At 42.5% G+C, this 22,324-nt stretch overlaps 3 protein-coding genes across 5 annotated transcripts; 1 reads left to right on the top strand and 2 right to left on the bottom strand.

Annotated features, from left to right (window-relative positions):
• Positions 1 to 623: 623 nt before the first annotated feature.
• Positions 624 to 3,748, top strand: taf9 (TAF9 RNA polymerase II, TATA box binding protein (TBP)-associated factor). 2 transcript variants are annotated; one of them, XM_003978253.3, is made up of 7 exons: positions 624 to 730; positions 1,347 to 1,428; positions 1,518 to 1,654; positions 1,772 to 1,906; positions 1,989 to 2,070; positions 2,268 to 2,381; positions 2,820 to 3,748. In XM_003978253.3, exons 1-7 carry the CDS (start codon positions 695 to 697, stop codon positions 2,975 to 2,977), a joined length of 744 nt encoding a protein of 247 aa, XP_003978302.1. In that variant the 5' UTR covers positions 624 to 694; the 3' UTR covers positions 2,978 to 3,748. The 2 variants fall into 2 exon arrangements, with proteins under 2 accessions (XP_003978302.1, XP_011617886.1); XM_011619584.2 differs by having other exon boundaries at positions 662 to 799.
• Positions 3,749 to 4,550: 802 nt separating this feature from the next.
• LOC101076921 (arrestin red cell) lies at positions 4,551 to 14,718 on the bottom strand. 2 transcript variants are annotated; one of them, XM_011619585.2, is made up of 16 exons: positions 14,363 to 14,718; positions 10,439 to 10,469; positions 10,272 to 10,332; positions 10,135 to 10,179; positions 9,772 to 9,869; positions 9,575 to 9,673; positions 9,371 to 9,430; positions 8,782 to 8,849; positions 8,573 to 8,708; positions 8,387 to 8,471; positions 8,057 to 8,129; positions 7,718 to 7,855; positions 7,557 to 7,640; positions 7,255 to 7,331; positions 7,054 to 7,108; positions 4,551 to 6,914 (listed from the first exon to the last, which is right to left on the bottom strand). In XM_011619585.2, the coding sequence occupies exons 1-16, from the start codon at positions 14,383 to 14,385 to the stop codon at positions 6,827 to 6,829; spliced, it is 1,221 nt and encodes a 406-aa protein (XP_011617887.1). In that variant the 5' UTR covers positions 14,386 to 14,718; the 3' UTR covers positions 4,551 to 6,826. The 2 variants fall into 2 exon arrangements, with proteins under 2 accessions (XP_011617887.1, XP_003978303.1); XM_003978254.3 differs by having other exon boundaries at positions 4,551 to 6,917; positions 14,363 to 14,712.
• Positions 14,719 to 14,924: 206 nt separating this feature from the next.
• On the bottom strand, positions 14,925 to 22,299 carry ap4m1 (adaptor related protein complex 4 subunit mu 1). The gene is made up of 16 exons (XM_003978255.3): positions 21,985 to 22,299; positions 21,806 to 21,864; positions 21,377 to 21,462; positions 21,165 to 21,274; positions 20,744 to 20,840; positions 20,493 to 20,603; positions 20,246 to 20,323; positions 19,840 to 19,902; positions 19,691 to 19,757; positions 19,337 to 19,390; positions 18,704 to 18,810; positions 17,671 to 17,762; positions 17,381 to 17,425; positions 17,005 to 17,055; positions 16,353 to 16,470; positions 14,925 to 15,965 (listed from the first exon to the last, which is right to left on the bottom strand). Exons 2-16 carry the CDS (start codon positions 21,861 to 21,863, stop codon positions 15,774 to 15,776), a joined length of 1,329 nt encoding a protein of 442 aa, XP_003978304.1. The 5' UTR covers position 21,864; positions 21,985 to 22,299; the 3' UTR covers positions 14,925 to 15,773.
• Positions 22,300 to 22,324: the final 25 nt, after the last annotated feature.

Raw genomic sequence — 22,324 nt, 5'->3', positions numbered from 1 at the left:
ACCGAAGCGTGTTTTTAATATGATCTGATTTACACTTGGTGCTGACAAATGCCGGAGTTTCTTTTTTACAAAATATTTTTACAAGTAAGCTGTGTTGTAAAAGCGCACTGTGAACAGGAAGCTTCGGATGTGTGGTAGCATTGAAGATGACAGGTTGATGTGCAATATTCAAAGATTGTCAGCTGGTTTTCCTGCTGTTAACATGCAGCATGAATTAGAATAACGACCAGAGTCCATGACGGCACACCGTGATTTATTATTAAATCATTATAATAATTCTATATTTTTCCACATCTAAAAGTACCTCAAAATTTGAATCTGTTTGCAAACACAGTTCTCTTCTGCAATGTCTTCAAACAACATTAAGGCATTATCTTTCATTCTTGCAGAAATTGAAATCAGAAAAAACACGTATTTAGAGCCACCGAGGGACACTTGAAAGGGTAAAGAGTGGCTCGTTCAGTAATAAAAGCAAGAGATGATGTTGTACATATGGATTTCATGAAGAAAGCACATCGGATTACACACCATTACAGCTCACTTCACTGGTTAGCCACCGCCTCAACACTGGATATCACGGTGCGCTGCAGTTCCACCTACTACCAAGTGGAGTCGCTGTGATAATATCCCGCTTAAAATGCCATAAATGATATAGCAGAAGAAGATTTTTTTAAGGCGCTACGCTGCAAATAAAATGTCTGCTCCCAAAACTATTCCGAAAGATGCTCAGGTAATTTTTAGGTTATTAGCTTTTGTTGCAATACGATTGAAGTCCTGCATACGCCTTATTTTGAACACGGTGATTTTTTTAAAATATTTTTTTGGATAGTTTTCTAAATAGGTTGTTAGCTCCTGAAGTGCCGTTGACGACAGTAGCCACCAGCTAGCCTGTTAGCTGTACCGAAGCGTGTTTTTAATTTGATCCAATTTATACTTGGGGCTGACAAAAGCCGGAGTTTATTTTTTCCAAATGGCTTTAGAAGTAAGCTGTGTTGTAAAAGCGCACCGTAATCAGGTAGCTTCGGGTATGTGTTAGCATTGAAGATGACAGGTTGATGTGCAATTTTCAAAGATTGTCAGCTGGTTTTCCTGCTGTTAACATGCAGCATGAATTAGAATAACGACCAGAGTCCATGACGGCACACCGTGATTTATAATTATTAACTAATTATAATAATTATATATTTTTCCCCGTCTAAAAGCACCTCAAAATTTGAATTTGTTTGGATTTTAAGACTTAATGACTGAAAAAGGTTGACCATCGAGTTTTTGATAAACCTTGAAACGTGAGTGAAATGTTGTGGTTTTTCCCATTATTGATTCAAACAACTGTGTTGCTTCTACAGGTGATGATCCAGATCCTGAAGGACATGGGCATCACAGAGTACGAACCCAGAGTCATCAACCAGATGCTTGAGTTCACCTACAGTCAGTGACCTGCTTACATTTCCTGTTGTTGAACTGGCAGATTTTCCCCCACCTCAGCTAATATCAGGTTGTTCGGTTTTTATTCACAGGATATGTGACGACCATCATCGAAGACGCAAAGATCTATGCAACACATGCCAAGAAGTCCACGGTGGATGCTGATGACATCAAACTGGCTATTCAGTGTCGCATGGACCAGTCATTCACATCGCCGCCACCGCGTGATGTGAGTGCACAGGAATACTTACTGTATAGAGTCCTGCGATAGAAATATCACATTGTAAAACTTAAATTTTCTAAATTAAGGACTCATTTTCTGAGTGTGTGTGTCCTCTGTGTGCAGTTCCTATTGGAGGTAGCGAGGCAGAAAAACCAGACTCCCCTGCCCCTCATCAAACCGTACACTGGACCCCGACTTCCTCCAGATCGTTACTGTCTGACGGCGCCCAACTACAGACTCAAGTCCACACAGAAGAAGGTAACAATGTCAACTCTTAATTTGTAAGTTCTTGCTCTTTCTGGTGGTTCTCGCGATGGCTTCCTTTCATGATCTCTTGCAGGTTTCATCATCCTCCAGCAAGATATCTGTTCCTCGCCTCAGTGTTGGTGCCGTTTCCAGTAGGCCGAGCACGCCGACCCTTGGTAAGGCTCCAAATAAAATTGTGCTTATAATATAGAGCGAGGTGAATTAATCGATTGACGGATTATCTGAAGATAAATATTTCTTCTGTGTTCTGCATCATTAAAATTTCTTACTGGAAAGTTTTTATGTTCCATTTTGGTTTGATATCAACCAAAAAGAGTCATTTTCTTCTGATTTTTGTCGATATAATCCACAGGAACGCCGTCTGTTCAGACTGTTGGTACAAAAGTTGGAACCCCGGTGTCCCTGACAGGTCAGAGGTTTACCGTGCAGATCCCCCCGCCCTCACAGACCACCACCACCAAAACCAGTGAGTGTACTTGGCATTTACACCAGATTTTAAACATGTTTATTGTACCAGTCACAATGCAATCTTTTTGAAATTATAAGAAATTTCAGCCAATGAAAAAAAGAATGCTTAATCCGATCTTGCGTTTCGTGATTTTAGAGACAAAAGTAATTTTATTTGGTCGATTAAATATTCTAGTCGATTTATTTGTTATCGCTTCATTCCACTAGATGTCACTAAAGGGTCGTTAATGTGCTACATGGTAGCGAGATGCGAAAAGTCTTATGACTGTTATACAGCTTCGGGTTGAAAATAATTACTATTAAAATAATATTTGTAAATGATACAACTGAATACAACTGAAGCTTCTGCAAAACACATGTAAAAATGAATAGAATCATTTTTGTTGTTACATCAGCACAACACATTTAACTGTTGCCATTCTTTTTACCCCAACAGCCACACTGTCCACACCCACCGTCTCCAACGTTCTCATCAACCCATCTCTGATCGGCTCCAAAAACATCTTGATCACTACCAACATGGTGTCACAGAACTCCTCCAGCGAGTCGCTCAAGAGGAAGCACGAGGAGGACGATGACTACGATGCTTTATGATGGGGAAATACAAGAGGTGCTTGTGGTCATAACCTGCTTCAGAATGGGAGGCCACCAGTACAACCAGCTCACTGGAATACGAGTGCTGCTGCAGCAGAGAAGCTGCTGTGGCCTTCCAGCAATAAACTGACTCCATCTCTGCTTTCAAATCAAATCAATCTTTATTGATTTGATTTGAAAGATTTTTGAGGAACGTTCTGCTAATGCTGCACGTATTAGCAACTGTACCTTATCATGGTTAGCTTTTTGTGCATAGTGACATCATGAGGTTTGTAAGACTTTTACAAAAAATTCATTTTGTTGTTAATCAGGATAAAATACTGCAGGACAATGCGTATTGGTTGATAAGACCTGTAAATGTATTGGAGTAAATAACAATCCACCGGAATCACTGCAGACTAAACTGTGTACTTAGTTTTTGAGTAATTTTACTGGTGAGGACTTTGATACTTTCTACTTCTGTTACCCATTGTACTTAAATACTCAGAAGATAAGAGCTGAGGTAAACATTCAGGTTGTATTTTTAATGAGGTAAATAAAATATAACAGCTCAGTATGCTTTTCCCCTCAATTTCTGATCTTAACCGCTAATATTTTTTATTTAAAATACTACTAAACAATTGGAAACTTATAAACCATTTTTTTTGACAAGTACTTCATGTATAAATATTTCTTGTGTAAAAGTATATGTCCTATTTGTGTATAATGTTAAGAATATTGGTTCCAATGCAAATATAGCTAGTTATATATAACAGGAAGTGCCTGCAACAACTTCCGGTTTGTATTTAGAAGCTGCAAGAAAGGCATTAATAGTTAGCTTATTCAAAACCTTAGATCAGGGCGCTGCACCCTTAACGATCAGATATATTTTTGCCATTATTAATAAATTAAGTCAACTTTGAACGAATAAATCATATAGCTTTTACATAATATCTTGATAAACAAATACAAGATATTTTCTTTAAATGGCTTTGAAAAATATTTATTTTACATTTTAGTAATTTAGCAGACGCTTGTGTCACCAAAGAGCTTTGTCTTCAAGAACGAAGACACCTGCGTCGCACCTGTGCAAGCGTAAACAAGCACGTATCTGATCAATGACTCAGGTCAGCTAATCAGGACGCTGTAGTGAATCACGTGACAACCAGAGCCTATCAGAAAATTGCTAGCTGCAGGTTAACCAGGCGTCTGGCTCGTTTTTGGCAACATTTTCTATAAATTACGAATCCGGCTGCAACAGCTTTGGGTTGCCTTGAAATCTGATTCATTACGGTTAAGATAATCAAATGTTACAATTTGCAAATAATGTAAACAAAAGAAGAAATTAATTTCATACATTTATACATACTTAAAGGCGTCATGCATCAACCCTGTGGTGGCCCAGAATGGATGTCGTATTAACTGTGCAGCCCAATGAGGAACTTGACTGTTTTCTCAAATGCAATTTTAGATGATGAATAAATGTGTGTCGGGCCACCAGCTCAAGTCCCAGCACAGATATAAGGCACCCATGAGCACCCACATGCAGAAAAAGAAAAAATAATAAATGAGTCCAAATACAGACAGCAGCAAATCTGTTAGTTCATTTTGCCTTTAATAATAAAAAGAAAACTAAAATAAAAATCTCAAAATAAAAAATACATGGCAAAACAATAGACTCAAATGATTATGAGAATAACCATGGTCAATGATGACACAGTAGAAGTAATAAGTCACCATAATAATAATCAGAAGCATAATAATCTGAATTCTAACTTTTCTGGTGTTTGTCCCAGCAGCAGAAATCAATTCCTGTATTTTTAAATTTTTTTAAACAGACAGTAAGCATCGCACAGGCCGGGGCGTGGCACTTTGTCAAAATATTTTCACACTTAGCAAAAAGTTACCCCACATATGCACGACAAAATAAGGACAGAATCACAGCTCGTACGATTCACAGCACTGCTCCAAGAAAAAATAAAACATGCTTCTTCCCTTCTGGGTGATGGTCGCAACTTTCAAGACTAATGATGGAATTATGGCAGTATTTTTTTTTTTTTATATTAAGATAAATTAAACACATCATTTTGAGAAATGACCAAGCATAAAAAAAAAAGATCAGTGTTGTTCTTCTCATCTCACCTGAAAAGTTGACACGTGCAGTTCTGAGGGTTTGTTTTGTCCAATGAAAGTGCAGTGCTTGTGTGAAATGTTGATCTGTGCATCCTTCAGGTTGATAAATAGGGGAAAAACAAAAACAAACAAAAAAAACCCAACGGAGACTGGTTTGATGGCCGCAGATGTTTCATGCCATGTCCGAGTTTTGAGAAAGAACAATGTTTGAGGAGGCAGCGCGGTGGATCGGAATGTACGGAAGAGGATTAGAGCCACTTGTGAATTTTCCTTCCACACAATTCTGAGATTTTTTCCAGCAATCACAGAAGACAAATGATAAACCCTCAGAAATTTGCCCTCACCTCAGGAGGAAGAAAAAAGACATTCAACCAAAAGTTTAAAAGCATAATTTAGAGTGAAAGAGCTGTCGAATAATTCCACATGTGGAACTAATCGTCTTCCTTGGATGGGAAATGCTGCTGCTGAGTTTTCTCACATCCTCGATCTCTCTCGTCAGCTTTGCAGGCGTTTGTGATGCTTCAGTCTTCATCTGTTAACTTTTTAAAAATTTATATGGCACCAAAAAAAATTGAAATTTAAAAGACAACATTTCAAAGTTTAATGTTTTTAAAAACAAAGGCAAGACATCACAGAGTCGATCTAAACTCCATGGGTGGAAATATTTCAAATTGGATGTCTGACGGTGACTTTTCACTCTGCACATCGACTGGCAGGTGAATCTTTAACAAACTGTTGCAGTTTCTTTTTTGTTAAAGTTCTGCGAATCAGGAACAAAATAACTGGCCTTGAAAACATGGCAGCGGTGAGTCTGAAGGCACAACACTTGTCACACGTCACAATCCCACAGGTGATTCAAAAAACAGCAGCATTTCCCTTTAATGGAAACCAGGTGAGGTCGGGTCACAGCAGGACCAAAAGAACCAGAAGAGCCCAGGCCAGAAACAACCATAACAGAGGGGAGTTTGTGCTCGTTTCTGAAATTTGATGTTTTCAGACTCCTATCCTTGAACAGCAAAGCAGAGAATATTATCGTCACATTGATCGTTAAAATATCTTCAATTAAATGCTCGTTTTTTTTGTTTTTTTTTCTTAAATTCGATCGCTGGGAGCATCTAAAACTTTTTAGCATTTAAGATTAAACATGAAAACCTTTTGATTTTTGTGGCTGGGAATCACAGCCTCTCTGCATCCAGATATTTCCAGATGTCAACAAGCAACAGGAGCTCCAGTTTCAGGTACGGATCTGACACGTTGGGATGTTTAACAGATGCAGACAAATGTGATGACGCGACAAGATGGACGCCGCAGTCCGGAGTGACGGGAGAGGATGCTGGTGAACTCAGTCACTGCAGTCGCCTCTATAAGACTGTGTGTGTGTATGTGTGTGTGCGCATGTGCGCATGTGTTTCCTTCCTCAGCCAAACTTGAAAAAATCCTCCCAAAATACAAATCGTTTGTTTTGCCCCCAAAGGCAAACAGACTTCCTTCATTTTGAGCACCCCCAGCATCTAAACTCCCTCAGCTGCTCGACGTCTTTTCAGACTTGAGCCAAAACGGGGACGACGGATGGAGAGGATGGTGGCGGATGGATGAGATCAATAAAGAGGAAGAACACCAGTCCATCCTCCATCATCCCCTCCAGCAGGGAATGGAATGTGAACTCTTTGTGTGTGTGTGTGTGTATATATGTGTGGTGGGTTCAAAAGAGAGTGTATGAAGGGTGTTGGCGACCTCCTAGCAGTCCTCGTCTTTGTCGTCCACGACGCCTTTAAGTCGCAGACGTGCAAAGTCCTCGAACACAAAATCATCGTCCTGGGAGACGCTGCTGGGGAGCGAGACACGTGGTTAGTTCATGGAGTGGCCCTGCCAGTCAATCGATATATCCACCCCAGGTCAAAAATGTTTGATCCACTAGTTGTAAAACTTTATCAACAAAAATAAACAGGGCCTTGGATACTTACTTTGTTTCGAACTCTATCAAGTTGGTGTCAATAGGAGGATCCATCTCTGGGACAGCTGTAACACACACACAGACACACACACACACATTATTTTCCATGGTGGTTAGCAGGAGAGTTGTGGGTGTGGTTCCAGCTGATGTCAGACTGTTGGTGGTAGCTACACAGTGCTGTCTGCTGATTGACGCTAGACTGTGAAGTCACCTGACTGTGGGCGGGATGCAGGTGGTTCCACAGGTTTGGGATGCATCAAGATGAAGGGCAGCTCCACTGACACGTCTCTGAAAATTAAATACACACGTGTGTAAAGTGAGTCCAGACCCAAGCACCACACATAGACACATATTTCTATGTTTTTTATGAGGGCAGTATATGATGGAATACATTTCCAAGCCCTAAAACCAAGTCTTAACCCTCAAATATCTCTTTGGAATGAAAAAATGTCCTCACTTTGCTAGTACTTAATTATGTAGCATGTCCAACCACAACACACAGATGTGTCTTACCCTCCACGTGACACTACCAGCTTGACTTTGACTCTGTAGGACACCAAAATTCCCAGGACCTCCTTGTTGGTGACATCTTTGACACTGAAAAACAGAACAGAAGGTCGGCAGTTACATGAGTGTGGTGACGCACCTGTACACACACCTGTGCGGCCAGTTACATGGTGGAGGAGGCCAGGTTGGTGTCTTCGTGCTTGAGCTTTCCGTCCAGCGCGAGGCCCCTCTTCTCGCGGTTCTTGTCGAGTGTTGGGGTCAGAGTGTACACCTTGCAGAATGTGGAGCTGGATGAGACCTGGTCACTGAAAACAGGACATGCAGCTGTCAATAAAAGGCTCAGGTCAATCTTGCCCAAAGACTTCGAAACAGCTCCTATTTTACATAGTTTCAAGTACCACAATTTAAACCTTTTATTCCCATTTTTAGCAGTTGGGATACTATTCCTGCAGTTAAAACAGGAAAATAATAGGTCATCTAAAACCTTGGGAAGAAAACAGACTTACTCGGCCTCCAGTTGGGCCACTGGACACTTGTACTGGGCAGTGCTGAACAGACAAATGTCTGCGTACTGACGCACTGGAACCAGAAAGACAGCCTCAGAACATCAAACAGGAAATTCTCCATGTTTTCCTCTTCACATGGATGAAAAACTATCAAACGTCTTAGCATCTGCGATCGCCTCGTCATACATCAGCCGGGAACAGGCCAGGAAAAGCACAAATATTATATAACTAACTTTCTGTTGATGCTACTTCTGATCTAAGATCAGACCTCAACCTGATAGTCAAACAAGTTCTGACAGGAAGGACAGAGGTTGTAGGACAGGGACAGACCAGAGATCTTGACTCTCTTGACTGTTTTGGTGGAGTTGTTGGTGACGTGGACGTTGACGCTGATGGGCTCTCCGTGGTAATACAGCTGCTCACAATGCATGATGGGAAACAGAGACAAATAAATCTGTTTATTTAAGAGCAACATATTCTCTGTGTGTGTGTGTGCGTGCATGCGTGTGTCTGCACCTCCTTGTCCAGTGAGGCCTCCAGGTGCAGTGACCTGTCAGACATGAGGAAGCTGCGAGTTGTCTCCACCATTGGCTGTGGACCAGGTTTCTCCGGAGCATACTGAACCTTCCTGATCACCAGACGCACCGAGTTCCTAAACACACAAACACACTTCAGGTTTAGACACTGCACAGGCTCCACACACCCTTCCATAGAACTGAGCTCACCTCTTGTGAATCTTCTCTTCTATCGACTTGGCGCAGAATGCTCTGATCTCGAAGTCCACGCCGCAGGCCTGCGGGCAGATCAACAGCCTTTTTAATTTTTTAAATATTTGCCAAAGTACTGTATATGATCTGAAGCTGTACTAGAGGAGGAGGCTGAACTGGGAACAGGAGAGGGTACAGTGGTGGGACGATCCTGGGTAGATGTTTATTATTAGGGATATTACACATCTGATCCTGAAACTCTCCGTTTTAAAATATTAATTGTTGCTTGACTCAAACAGAGAAATTACTCTACGCATCAGACGAATGTTCGCTACCGTGGCAATGAACCACAACCGGGCTGTCGTGTTTACCAGGCGGTTTCATGGTCGTTACATTTTGATCGTAAGTGCAGAACCCATATTTCATCAGTCTTTTACTCTGAAACTGTACATAACCTCCTCCAGACCAGGTTACTGCACAGCATTGTTACCATGGTGATCTGACACTTTCGTCATACTGCGAAACCAACTCCTCTGCTGTTCCACAATGTACATTCAGAAATCCAATCTGCTGTATGTATATGTGTGTGCGTGCCCATGCACGTTACCTTCCCAGTGTCCTCTGGGCCGGGCTGTAAAGTGACCGAACATGGAAGGTTCTGAGGAATCTGTGCAGAGAAATACAACATCTGAATTTCGGAACAACCCACATCTATCTAAAAAAAGCCCAACACACAGCTGTAGTGGGTTCATGCTAGGGTCTCGGTTTGCTCCACAGGACAACAGGTGGTAGTTTTCTCTGTCAGACTTACAGTGAAGTAAAAGGGATGTGCATGCTGGCCGAGTTTCTTCAGAAGCCTCTCCTGCAGACGACTGTTGGGTTTCCTCTCCTCGGGCACCGGGGGGAAGGCCTGGGGAGGGTGGAAGACAAAAGGAAAGAGGATGTTTTAGGAAACAAGACATCACTCCAACAGTTCCGAAATAGTTAATATTTTTATGTGACGCTAACCTGGAAAGTGGAGATGTACAGATCCTTCCTGAAGGACAAACCCAGCACATCTAGATCTTCGCGACCATATCGAAACGCACAGGTCAATGTGACGAAGACTGGAGGGAGGAAGAGCAGAAATAGTAAGAGGGTGTTCAAGCTCAGAAACAGTATTATGGGACACATTGGCTGTCTTCACGGCAACATTTCTGGTTGATTAAAATGGTAAGATTAAGAAAAAAGTTAGCATTAAGACCAGCTGTGTCAACCTCAGGGCAACAAGCCTACTGCTTCGTGAGCTCGAGCTAAATGGACTAAAGCAAGTTTCAGAACAGCTGGAGCTCCAGTCCCAGGTTTTATGTGATGAAGACAAAACTGTCCTACCTTTCCTGTCTTTCAGATATTCAGGGTCAACGAGGATGACTCCATCTGGCAGCAGGAAAAACAAACAGTTCCCAGTCAGTAAAGTTCAATTTCAGTCACATCCTGTTAATAAAATGTCACCAAACATTTCAACTCACCCACTGGATCCACGTGGTCCAGATGATCCACAAAGTCTCTCTTTCCCAGATATACGGTCACCTGTGAGGATCAAATGCAGCTGAGCTGATTCATCTGCTTTAATTTTAAGCAAATTAAGCGGTTTTGGTGCGTTTCCACAGCCATGATTGAGAAATCGTTCGCTCACCTTACAGTTGGGGCTCGACTTCTTAAAAACTCTGAGAGGTTTTGGAAAGAGGAAGAAAAAAAAAGACAGGAGACACTGGTTAATCTTTCATACATTCAATGAAATGCAGCAAAATGTAAGCATCAGATATGAGGACGGCAACTTTCAGGAGCTTAGAAACTGTTGACAATCAACCTGCCAACTGTCAAGTTTGTGCTAGAGGGAACTTCGGGCTCGGCATTAGTCATTTTATTTTTTGACTTATCTGCTTTATGTTTGTCAAATTCTTCTGCTGGAACAGCCAACAGGATGCATTCAGATGATGGGAAATGAAACCATCTGAATCTGCACTAAACACATTTTATGAGAGGGAGGAAGCCTCTTCAGGGTTCCAGGTACACTCCTCGGGTGACCTTCTACCATCGCTTCCTTTTTAATTTAGTATAACCCTGATCAAATACCAGACTAATTATTATTTACTACATTAAGGATTACAGGTTTCAGTTATCTTAGTTAAACTTTTGCACACAAGGGTGGTTAAAACCTGCTGTCAACCGGTCATTTCCTTCATAAAGCACCAACGTACAAACAGGAAGTCACCAAGGTGGCAGTTTCTCCTCCTTATAAGTTCTCTAGAAAATACATTTCAGAAAAACACTGTATTAAGAGTCATTTACAGCTGATAATCACCTGATGGTGAACTAGATTAATAAAGTGGATTATTTCAACTGTCTAGGGGATAATAACTGGAAAACGGCTGGAAACGCTGTAGGTCTGCTAGCATGGAGCCTCAGATAAACAAACTGCAGAGACGGGAGACTTCAGGGATGACACACCACTGAACGCTGAAGTGATGAAACAGTAATTGTCTCTGATGGCGTCTGGGAAGTGCTGGGATTCAAGTTTATTTACATTAAACGGGTCAGCAACGGTTCCATTAAAGACAACACCTGGACTGATCAGTAGCAGAAAATATGGGAAAACACCAGTTATACCAATTAAACTTTAAATAAAATCAACTTCTCTAGTTCCCTGGTTGCCATGACAAGGCATGGCTTCCACATACAGTACATGAATTGGTGTTTGACACAGAAAAGGTTAAAATGGTTCTTTGAAAATCATATGCGGCTCGGCCTGGCACCGTTTTGTACAGCACGGTTTGATCTGGCCTGCTTCTCGGCTGCAGCACATGTGGGGCAGCTGCAGACAGCTGCTGTAGCGCAGGGCGTTAGCGACGTTGTGGGGAAAACACGCCACTGCTGTTCAACAACTCCAGCCAGGAAGAAGGTGAAGGTGTCCACGATCTGCCTCCCCTTTCTGAACAAACCTGGAGACGGAGGACTTGTGTCCTACTCAACGGTACAGTTTCATCTGCTTCACTAGTTGGGTTCCTTGTTTATCGTCCTACTCATCTACTTGTACAGCTACTGATTAGCCAAACAGCAGCGGGTTGAACTTTCCACCCTGACACAGATGCATCTTCACCAGTTCCTCTGTAGGCTGCAGTTTAAATGTAATCTACACGCGATGACTGGAAACTTAATATCAGTAACCCAAGAGAGAAAATTCCATTTCCTCAAAACACTGGGTCTTATTTTGGTCGCAGCAGTGCTACGTCCTGTCTGACTACGTCCTGGTGACAGTCACCTCAGCAGCATGAGTTGAACCTTTTTATCTCTACAACAGGATCTGCAGGTAACAGACAGGGCTATATTAGTACATGGACTAATTAAAACCATTTGTTTGGCTGATTTTTACAATGTTCTAGAAATCAAAAATTTCTCCTTAAATGCTGCGCTTGTTAATTATATCTGATTGAAAGTCAGGACCAGAGCTGAGCTAAAGTGGTCTGTATAATTTATCACAGGGTTCTCTTTAAGTCGTCTGAGGTTTTAAACTGTTACAGTATCATGACACGCTGCCATCTCTTGGTGCTTTCAAAGACCGCATCGCAGTAAAATACCAAGCCTTTAAATGACGGTGATGAGCAGAACCCTGCTTGAACGAGCAGTAAAGGTGGTACTTCTGGGTAAAACTGAGGTGACACTACGCTTTAATTTGGGGAACATGAAGCTTTACAAAACACCCTCAATGTGCAAAACCCGTCTGTAAAAATTAACATTAACGATCTTCCAGGCTCCTATAGGAATGTCCAACTGAAGGTTTTTGTAAGTGTTACTGATCACACTGTTCACCCAACAGTCAGTCTGCTCGCTGCCGCCAGTGTGTGAACCGTCGTCCAGTTAGGAAACACGCTAAGAAACAGGAAGTTGGGTACTTCCTTGGTTATAACGGCAGTTTCATCTGAACGCAAATGTCCAATCAGAGTTTGCTTTTCTTGCAAACCATCAGAACCAAAGAAGCCATTTAAAATGAACATTTCACCACCAGAACTTCAAACTCGCAAACTTTAATCTGATGGGAGCATTGAAATATTTACTCAGAATGTGCTTCTTATTTTTGCTGATTATCCATCCATGTGTTTAGTAGAATAAATTTGTGTGGAAACTATAACATTGGCCCCTCATCAGTGGCTCCTGCAGGACGATGAGGCCATATCAGCTGTTTATTCACACAGAGCTCGACTTTCCACACTTCCCCTTCTCTCCGATTCCCACCTGTTTCCTAACAGGAAGTGACACTGTGATAGTCGGAACTGGTGGGCATCATGTCAGCAACCCTCTCAGATGAAAGGGGGCGATTATTCTTTAAAATCCGATCACAAAAGGCATTAAAGATATGTTGTCTTGTGGCTAAGCTTGGGGAGCAAACAAAAAGGCATTTATGCTCCCGTCTCTCAACATGCAGGATGTAAACAGATTAAAAGATGAGTCAGCACTAAAAATAAATAAATAAATAAAATAAATTCAAAAAAACCCTTAAAAAATAATTTCTTTAAAATCCTGAACTGCGTTAAAAAACGTTTTGAGGTGTTGGGTTTAATTTAAAAGGAATAGCTGGAGTGAGGATTTAAACCCTCACATGATTCACTGCAGGTCCCCTTTGGTGTCGAGCGTATTTTAAACCCATTCGATCGAAATCACAATTGATGGCGACCTGCAGCCCAACGACCCCGAGAAAAGAGCCAGAAAAACAGTGGGTGCGGGTAGACGCGCATCCGAACGGTGTGTGTCGAGGAGCCGCTGCTAGAAGTGGGACAGCTTCATGCTTCTCCCGTGTTTACCTGCTCCCTGCAGCACGTTTCCCCAGCAGCGACCATCAGCCGCTCTCATCAACCACCAAGCCGTCAAAACACCCAGCTGATCCGCAGAAATCTGCGGCTCCTGGAGGCTCAGCCAGCTCACCCCAACTCTGTAGAAATGGATCCTTTTTAAACATTCTCTGTGTTTTCAGAGGCATAAATCTCGACTCCGCACGTCACGAAATACATCCATCAAACGTCAATGTCCTTACAAGCGTCTGCTGTTTGCATTGCATAGCAAGGTAAACCGCCAAACTTCTACATTTAACGGTACATTTTCACCGAGCAGACCGCCCACTACAGCCGTATTTTGAAAGAAAAGCACCGTGGGAATTCCTCCTACAACACGAGTTTAACAGTGTTCTAATGCAGTAGTGCCACTGATCGCTTTTCAGCTAATTCGCCTTTATTTTCGACATAATCACCGGCACAGAACCGGGATCTGACAGTGTTCTGGTCGCAGGCACCGTCCGAGACGTTCCGCGATTAGCTAACCCCACCCTGCTGCGCTAACTTGGCCTCCGGCGAACGAGGTCATCGGATGAGCGTTGAAAAAGAGGAGCCGGGGACACTCTTGGTTCTTTGCCTCGGAGATTGTCTCCTCGGAAAGGAGCCGAATCTCTGCTGCACAGGCTGAGGGTAAAACTCCCCCGCCCGGGCCAGCAGCAGCAGCAGCGGCAGCAGCTCAGCTAACGTTAGCAAACTGCGTGAGAGGGGATGCTAACGGCGGTTAGCCGTCCTACCTGGTGCCCGCCTTGTCCCCCATCTCCTCGGCAGGCTGTCGATAGCAAGATCCCAACAAAACGAGCCCTGAATCGGCGGTGTCGTGACTTTAGACGCTGAGGGTTGCTCCGGGAGGCTCTGCTCACCCGTCCATCCACATCGGCGCACAGCTAACTAGTTAGTATGCTAATTTAATTTAGCGCCGCCTCGGCTCTTCTGGCTTCCGCAAAGGCAAGATATCTGCGCGTGTGCGCGCGTGCACGACGTGCGGCGGCTGCAGATATGTTGCGCAACGCAGAGAAAAAGGACAACAAGAAGCATTTAAGGTTAAAAAGACCCAGGATGGTCCGTTCGAAGATGCGTTACTCGCTGATGTTACGCACGAAGGCTTTATAATCAGAACCAAAGATCGCGTGTAAAGCGGTTCGGCTCCGCACTGCACAGAACCCAGTCCTTTAAATAAATAAACCTTCAGATTTAATTTTAACATGACTGCCAGAAAACAGTGACAGAGTGAGATAAAGGTCCTGGCGTCTCAGTTTTAGGGAGCTTACTCGCTTATTTTAATCATGAACATTCGTCTCATTTCCTTATTTCTGTACTTTAATATTCAGGAACTGCGTTATTACCACATTAAACACATCGGACAGGGAGGTTTACGGTGTTCAAATATGCTAAAGAACTTGTCCAACAGGTTTCTACCTTGGCTTTCAGTGTCTTGGCATAACTGCTTCATAATTTAATCCATTTGATTATCTCAGGTACCAGCAGACCTATAAACGTGTCAAAGGTTCCTCCATAATAGATATTGAAGAGGAACCTTATTAAAAACCTAAAACAACTCAAACAATCACTCATGTTAGTTTTCTCCAAAGCCCTGTTTTTTGTAATTAATTCAACACCAAATAATTATAAAAGGATGAATACCCATCTGTCTGATCAGATAATCCCTAATTCTGATCACTGGTCATTACTTTGATGCTGGTTGTAATTACTTTAGCTTGTAGTTTCTCTTCTGCTACTATGTTAATCAACAAATGCATCCTTTTATAAAAACTGAAAAAAATAACTGCTGTGTTATGCACAGCTTCCACAGAGAAGTGAAACGCTTCTGCTTCTCAGAAATGTAACATTAAATCAGCAAAACTAGAAAATTCTCAGCAGCATTGACGAAGTTTCTGCTTTTGATGCGATGCTGGGGCCCGAATGGGCCACGTCAAACAGATGAACGTGTCTTTATTTACAGACAAGGTGTGTGTTTAAGAAGGCACATGTGACATTTGAGCTGTTTGCATGTGCAACATCTTAAATAGATAAATAAACACTAACATTTATTTATCATGACTGGATCCTCCAAACTGTACATTTAACTTTTAAAGAGCATTTACATCATGTCCTGCTGCTGCTGCTGCTGCAGCATCCATCGGTGGGTCAGAGTCGGATGGCGTAGGAGTCGGACAGCGTAGTGTAGCGGACCCAGCGCTGTGACGGGCTGGGCTGAACGGGTGAGATGCGAAGGAAGCGGATTTGCAGACCTGTGATGGTGACTTTGGGCAACTCGAAGCTCAGAACAAAGGGGCCGACTTCCAGCATGGAGGCCGAGCTGAGGCCGGGGACCTCCAGCTAAAACAGGATGCAGCCAGTTATGAGCTGAAGATGTTCATAAATATAAGGGATGAAAGACTTTAATGTGCAGATCCTCAACAATTGTTGGTGTCAGTGTGAGTGTTGATGAACGAGTGTCAAATGGAAATCTTCTTTAGTGAGCTATTACTCTAAATACTTAGGGCTTACTAACTGCAGTTCCCTTTAAAACACATTCTTTTAACTCATTCTTTTTACTTTGAACCTGCCGCCTTGAGGCAGTGAACTGGGACCTGAAGGGCTCTGAGAGATGGAGCGTTTATCTTTCCTATGCTTCCTTGTGTGGCTGACGTAAAGAAGCAACCCAGATCCCAGTTAGCGCCCTGAAGGAGAACTAACTACACTGTCCTTGCTGTGTGTGGTCACCTTGAACAGGGCCGACAGCTGCGTCCCTCCGGGGAATCGGGGGATCTGCCACTGGATGGATCTGCTCTGCAGCTTCAGCTCTGCGCTCTGATCAGGGCTGCTGAGTTCCTGTGACAAACTAAAGGTGAGACGGTGAACAGGTTAGCTGATACCTCTGCAGGCTGGAGACACTGACCCATGAACATGGATCCACAATAGAAACTATCACACGGGAAGCAGGTTTAATTCTATTCTTTCAAGAGGCAACCCAGATTCTTGTGTGTCCAAAGAGTCAATTTCAGTGAAAGCTGGTCATGTGGAAAACTGGTCATGGCTTCATTAAATTAACTAACTCAATTAAAACTCCGGCAGCTGACCCTCCACCAATCCCTGATTTACATGTCCAAAACTTTAAATACCAAATGAAGATCCCCTTCTTCTGGTTCCTAATTTGTTAATGTTGTTACCCATTTAAAGCAGGTCTTCCTCCTGAAGGCGACCAGCTCTTCCTCTCTGTTCTAAGTCTTTGCTTTTGGTTGAGTCAAACTCAATTGTAGAGACTGGAGTCACAGTCAAATGAGACGGGACTAGGCGATTTGGCACTGATGCTCTGGGCTTCCACGTGATGACTGATTTCCATAGCAAACATCCCATTTGAATGAAAGCGCCTTACCTCAGGGAGCCTTTGGGAACAGGGATGGTGGCACAGACGAAGATGGCAGCACTGCAACAGCAATCACCACATCAACACCATCAAATCCTCAATATGTTTAACAGCATTGCCTGACTGAGCACACGCTGACCTGCTGGCAGCATATAGCAGCACTAGTTTACAGATTAAAAGTCTCTTCTGTGATTAAAGGAGTGCACATTTACATTATGATGGAATTTCACGCTATTTTTTACCTTTTGGTGAAACAAAGTGCTGAATACATTTTAACATTAAAAACACTCTAAATAATCACTGTTCTATCAATGATGAGGTTCTGGATATCAGAGCAACAGATGTTTAATAATTTGATGTGTGCACATGTGAAATCAGGACTAACCTTTTAGGTGGAAGGTCACAGCGAAGTTTCAGATACATCAGCAGCCTGCAGAGGAGAAAAACACCACTGACCTCTGACCTCAGTACAGCAGAATAACTCATCCAAGAAGGTTGAATGTTCTTTAAACAGAACTATCCAGAAACATGCTGTTATTGGGCTCTGGTACTGGACTGAGTTCTGCTACTGGGCTCTTGTTATTTAACCCTAGATCCAGGGGCCACTAGGCTCTGGTACTGGGCCCAGTACTGGATTCTGGTACTGGGCTCTGTGCAGGCTGGTTGGAGTCTGACCTTCCTCCATTATCCCTCTCGATGGTTGGGAACAGGCGGAACGGTGGAACAGACGGCAGGTTGTCACTCAGCTGATACTGCATCACAGTTTGCTGCAACATGAGATGAAGATGAGGAAGAGAAATAAAACCTGTCATTGATGTCAAAGCACTGAAGCTGTCTGATGATAAGATCAAATCTATAGTTATATGTACGCATATAAATATATGCGTGTGCGCGCGCATGCGTGCGTGTATATGTGTGTGTGTGTCCGCGTGCGTGAGAACGTTTCCTTGAGGTGCTGATTGGTGAAAACAAGCCAGTTGCTGAAACATTTGAGGCTTCAGATGGGGGGAGGGGGGGCTCTGAAGGTGTCCTCTGTTTGACGGGTGTTTAGGAACCCCTCCACTCAGACCCCCCCAACAGCCTAATTTGATCTATTTTCAGAAATGTTACGTGGAGTGAAAACAAAAGCACTCAGATTAGCAGGTCTTTTTACCCAGATAAATGTAATAAGTGTTCCTGGGACTGTCGGCTCATCCTGCTTCAGAAATCTTGAACCGTTTCCTTCAAATGCTTACGTTTTTCATACACACATCCCAGTTTAATCAGAGAAATAAACACATTTGAGCCATATAGCATAAACTTATGCCAACTGTGAAAATGTCTCTGGAGAGGCTAAACAGGCCGTCCACAAGGCTGAAGCAAAACAATTGTGCAACACTAAGCAGATCAAATTCTTCCACAACCATGTGAGAGACTCGACGATGCTTGGCAGTGAATACACAACACTGTGTTCATGTTGGTCTTTGGCTCATCTTTATTCCTTCTCGGCTCATTAATGGACCCCTCTGGAAACCTCTGCTCATCACTGGACACCAGTTCTCGGTCCAGATCGACGAGTTTCAGAAGTGGAAAGAATAAAAACCAATATTTCAACTCTGGATCATGACTTCTTTGTTCCTGAGGAACTTGTTTGTATGACTACACGGTTCTTCAACGCCTGTGTTTATGTTGTATGGCTATATGTTATAATGTTGTATGACAAGTTCACCTCTCCCTGACTTGGACAGAGCCGGAGGATCCGGTTACTGTCAAATTCATCCAGTCGGACCGATTGGTGGAAGCTGCACTCGTCCACGTGCACAGCTGCTCCATAACCTTAGGAAAAAATCATACAGCACATGTAAAGGCTCTCTATTGCCCCCTAGTGCCCGACAGCAGTAAGAGCAGGTTCCTCCCCCATTCGCTTTCCAGATGTAAACTAGAAACCTGAGGAACTACAAAAAGAACCATCAGTTCGGATCATGTTGATTCATGTTCAAACATTCATGGTTCTGATCAGTGTTGCAGCACAAAAATTAGATAAAATGTTACGTTCCATATCTGAGCTGCTGGAAAAGCCAGTATTCAAATTTCTGTTTGATTTTATCTAAAGTCATCATATACGTAAAGGTCACCAAGTTCTGACTGAAAAGAATTTGGCCAACTTTTTTTGAGTTCCAGATTAGCTGATTGGTTCACACTGAGTTAAGCTTCTTTATTTCAGAACCGGGTTTGTTTTCCTGTTTTCCTATTATGAATTCATGTGACCTCAAATGCAGAGGATTTTTTTCTGACACAGACAGATAAGATAAGATAAGATGTTTGTAGAAACAGGAAGTGTGTGAGTATGCCTGCGTGTTACCTCTGAGTTGTGCCTTGCCGATGCTGAATTCTTCATTCATTCCAATTCTGATTTCTGTTTTGAAAAGATTCAATAAATCACTCATCTGATATGAAGGTATATTAATAACTAGTTTATAGACTGTTAGATTAATAAAGAATTTCTCACATATACCAAAATCCTGGGGTCCCACCAGGATGTTTGCTTGGACCAGTACCATTTATTTAACTCTAAGATTGTTTGAAAAGGTTTGATGATACCGAGTTATGTTTATTTTTTAAATCAGTTTTAAAAAAAATTCAAAATCTTAAAGTGTAAAAAGTAGATAAATTAATGTTATGTTAATGAAGGGAGGGTCTAATTGTGTGGACTCACCAGAACAGCTGGGCATGTAGCACTTGACTCGGACCTCGCCTTCAACGTCGGCCTTCATCAGAACTCCCTGCAGCATTTGTCCAGCAGGTGAGACGGATGATATTTTTATATTGATCAAAAATGCTGCTCCTTGTACGACGAACACTTACGTTGGAGCCAATGACAACCGACAACCTCTCAATCACGTCCACAAATATCTCACTCTTTCCTCCCTGGAAAAATGCAAAATGCTGGTGTTAAGACCCACAAACCCTTGGAACCTGCTTGTAATGCATGCAGATATTATCATTAGGTCAGAAACATACTTTATATTAAAACTTTTTCTCCTCACTTGTTTTAATACACAGTTTTAATCAGGTTCTCATGCTAGATGTTGGCGTAGTGCATCAGACTTAAAATAATTCCAATTTCAAATGGGTTACACTGCATTATCAATTTCAGTTGCAAAAAGGAAGTTGAAGTTTAGTTTTTCTTGAATTTTCATAACCACAGAGACGTTGACTGCTGCTTGATCCCCGCAGCTTTAGAGGAAACGCTTTCTCTGCTCCTCCATACCTGCTCTCTGCTGCACTGGATCGGTCTGGTGGCTGCAGAACTTGGCGCCACTTTACTTTGTTGTGTCTCCGCCCCAAACTGAAAAATACACACTTTCAAATTTCTCACAATGAACAAAAGCTAAATAAAGTGAGGAAAGTCTAAGAGCTGGTGCTGAAGTTATGGGGGGGTGAGCAGTTTATCAGTTGTTGTAGAGGTGGTCCTATGACACAGGGGGGACAGGATGAATGAGGCATATGGATCATACCAGGCCCACATTACTAAGGTCAAAGAGGCTAAATGGTCTGGAGGAGATGGCTTCAGTCTGGATAAAGTTCTTCAGGACATCAGAGGAGGTTGTCTGGATGTAGCCATAGTCCTGACAAACACAAAACAAGACAGTTGAGGCCCACGTGATTCAATATTTCTGCTGTGAATAACCCCACCTCCTCTGTCAGACTGGAGGATGTTGTCATGGTGACGCGTTGATGTTGTTGAGATGCGTTCAGAGGGACTCACCACCACCTCATCCAAGAGTTCGTAGATCAGTGCAAAGTTCAACTGCACAGTTTTCTCCGACAAACTGCCACAGTAATCTTTAAGCAATGCTGCAAACCTGACATGCGCACGCGTGCACACACACACACACACACACACACACACACACACACACACACACACACACACACACAGACATTGAATTTGTGCACTTTTCCACCTTAGGGCGTAAAATTATGAGATCATAGAGGAGTCATGTGAGGTAAAGTCAATACCCTCAACAAACAAGAAGAAAAAACCAAAAAAACCAAATTAAAAAAGGATGATTGTCATGTTGGCAGAGAAATGTGATCAGAAGATTCTGCCCATGGACAAGCTGCGCTGCGCTGTCAGTTGTAGTTATTGTTACTGCAAAATTAGATTGTAAAAAACTGAAACATACCTGTTGAGAAACTCAATGACAGCGAAGGGGGAGGAGTCAGGAGTGGTAGTCGTAGCAACCCAGTAAAGTCCTCCCTGTCTGATGTGGATAAAATAGATGCCTTTGTGACTCTGGTGGAGGGGGGAAGAAACAAAAATCAGCTGATTATAGTTGGGAATCTACAAACTGTGTGCCCTCACATGCACAGTTAAATGAGTAAAGGATGGCATTACCATGACGATCGGAGGCTGGTCTCCTGTCAGTGCTATGACCTTTTCATAAAAAATGTTTTGGACATCACTTCCCACATCTCCTCGAACTGACCCCAGGGTTAAGAACAAATGATGTATTGTCTTTGCTTCCAATTGTAGACATCTAGTGGCATCTAGTGGTCTGTTTGCAGAATGCAACCTCTGGCTGTAAAATGCTTAACGAAAGCTCATTGTAAGTGACAAAGTCAAAGTGGAATCAAATCCTGTTCAACATATGCGAGTGAATATTTAAAGGTTCCATTAACGGTCAGTTACTAACCAGAAAGTTTAAGGAATCTAGCAAGCGCAGAAATTACCTTTATTTTTACTTTAAAAAACAACACTGTATATGATTCAGTGCAACAGTGGGCCATATACACAAACCTACAATAATGAGAGAACCAAGGATACAGTCTTTGTAAATAAGGTGGTCTCCCTTTGAGGACAAGATGAAGATCTGAGAGATCATCCTGCAGACAGGCATTAATTATTACATGCTCATTATAATTGTCGTATGCTCCACATGTTTACAGTTACGACAATGAAAATATTTGCTGCTTAGATTTGATAATGTTTACGTGCTGATTTACCTTATCGAAGACTCCGGTGAGACTAGGGCTTAAAAACTATCATATAACTAGTTGCTCACGCTAGCTGCTGACTAACTGCACTGACAGTACAGCATTTTCATTACAACACTGCGCTGTCCTGAATCAACGCCGGAGACTACATCCAATTTAACTATAACCGGCGTAGTTTTAACATGGTAAAAATAACGTGGCCGTGTTTTAGGATTTCTATACATTGAAAAGAAACCAAAATGCATTTATGATCCTGTATTATTTACAAACCGGGTGAGTCGATGTTCCCTTTACAGCGACACCTACTGAACTGGATGGTAGATTACACGCAGTTCCAATCGCGATGTAA

This window comes from Takifugu rubripes, chromosome 15, assembly GCF_901000725.2.
Source record: "Takifugu rubripes chromosome 15, fTakRub1.2, whole genome shotgun sequence".
Lineage (NCBI taxonomy): Eukaryota > Metazoa > Chordata > Actinopteri > Tetraodontiformes > Tetraodontidae > Takifugu > Takifugu rubripes.
Note: the sequence above shows the minus strand (reverse complement) of the source record. Positions and strands in the feature narration are given on the sequence as shown.

Bases quoted from the DNA above. Each gene is read 5' to 3' on its own strand.
- taf9 (XM_011619584.2), top strand. From the start codon at position 695: ATGTCTGCTCCCAAAACTATTCCGAAAGATGCTCAGGTAATTTTTAGG. The intron at 2,071-2,267 runs GTAAGGCTCCAA...TATAATCCACAG, and splicing joins GCCGAGCACGCCGACCCTTG to GAACGCCGTCTGTTCAGACT. The intron at 2,382-2,819 runs GTGAGTGTACTT...TTACCCCAACAG, and splicing joins GACCACCACCACCAAAACCA to CCACACTGTCCACACCCACC.
- LOC101076921 (XM_003978254.3), bottom strand. From the start codon at position 14,385: ATGGGGGACAAGGCGGGCACCAG. The intron at 9,674-9,771 runs GTTAGCGTCACA...CACCCTCCCCAG, and splicing joins TGTACATCTCCACTTTCCAG to GCCTTCCCCCCGGTGCCCGA. The intron at 7,109-7,254 runs GTGACTTCACAG...TGTGTGTTACAG, and splicing joins TGCATCCCGCCCACAGTCAG to CTGTCCCAGAGATGGATCCT.
- ap4m1 (XM_003978255.3), bottom strand. From the start codon at position 21,863: ATGATCTCTCAGATCTTCATCTTGTCCTCAAAGGGAGACCACCTTATT. The intron at 21,463-21,805 runs GTATCCTTGGTT...CCCTGGGGTCAG, and splicing joins CCACCTTATTTACAAAGACT to TTCGAGGAGATGTGGGAAGT. The intron at 20,604-20,743 runs GTGAGTCCCTCT...TGTGTTTGTCAG, and splicing joins AACTCTTGGATGAGGTGGTG to GACTATGGCTACATCCAGAC.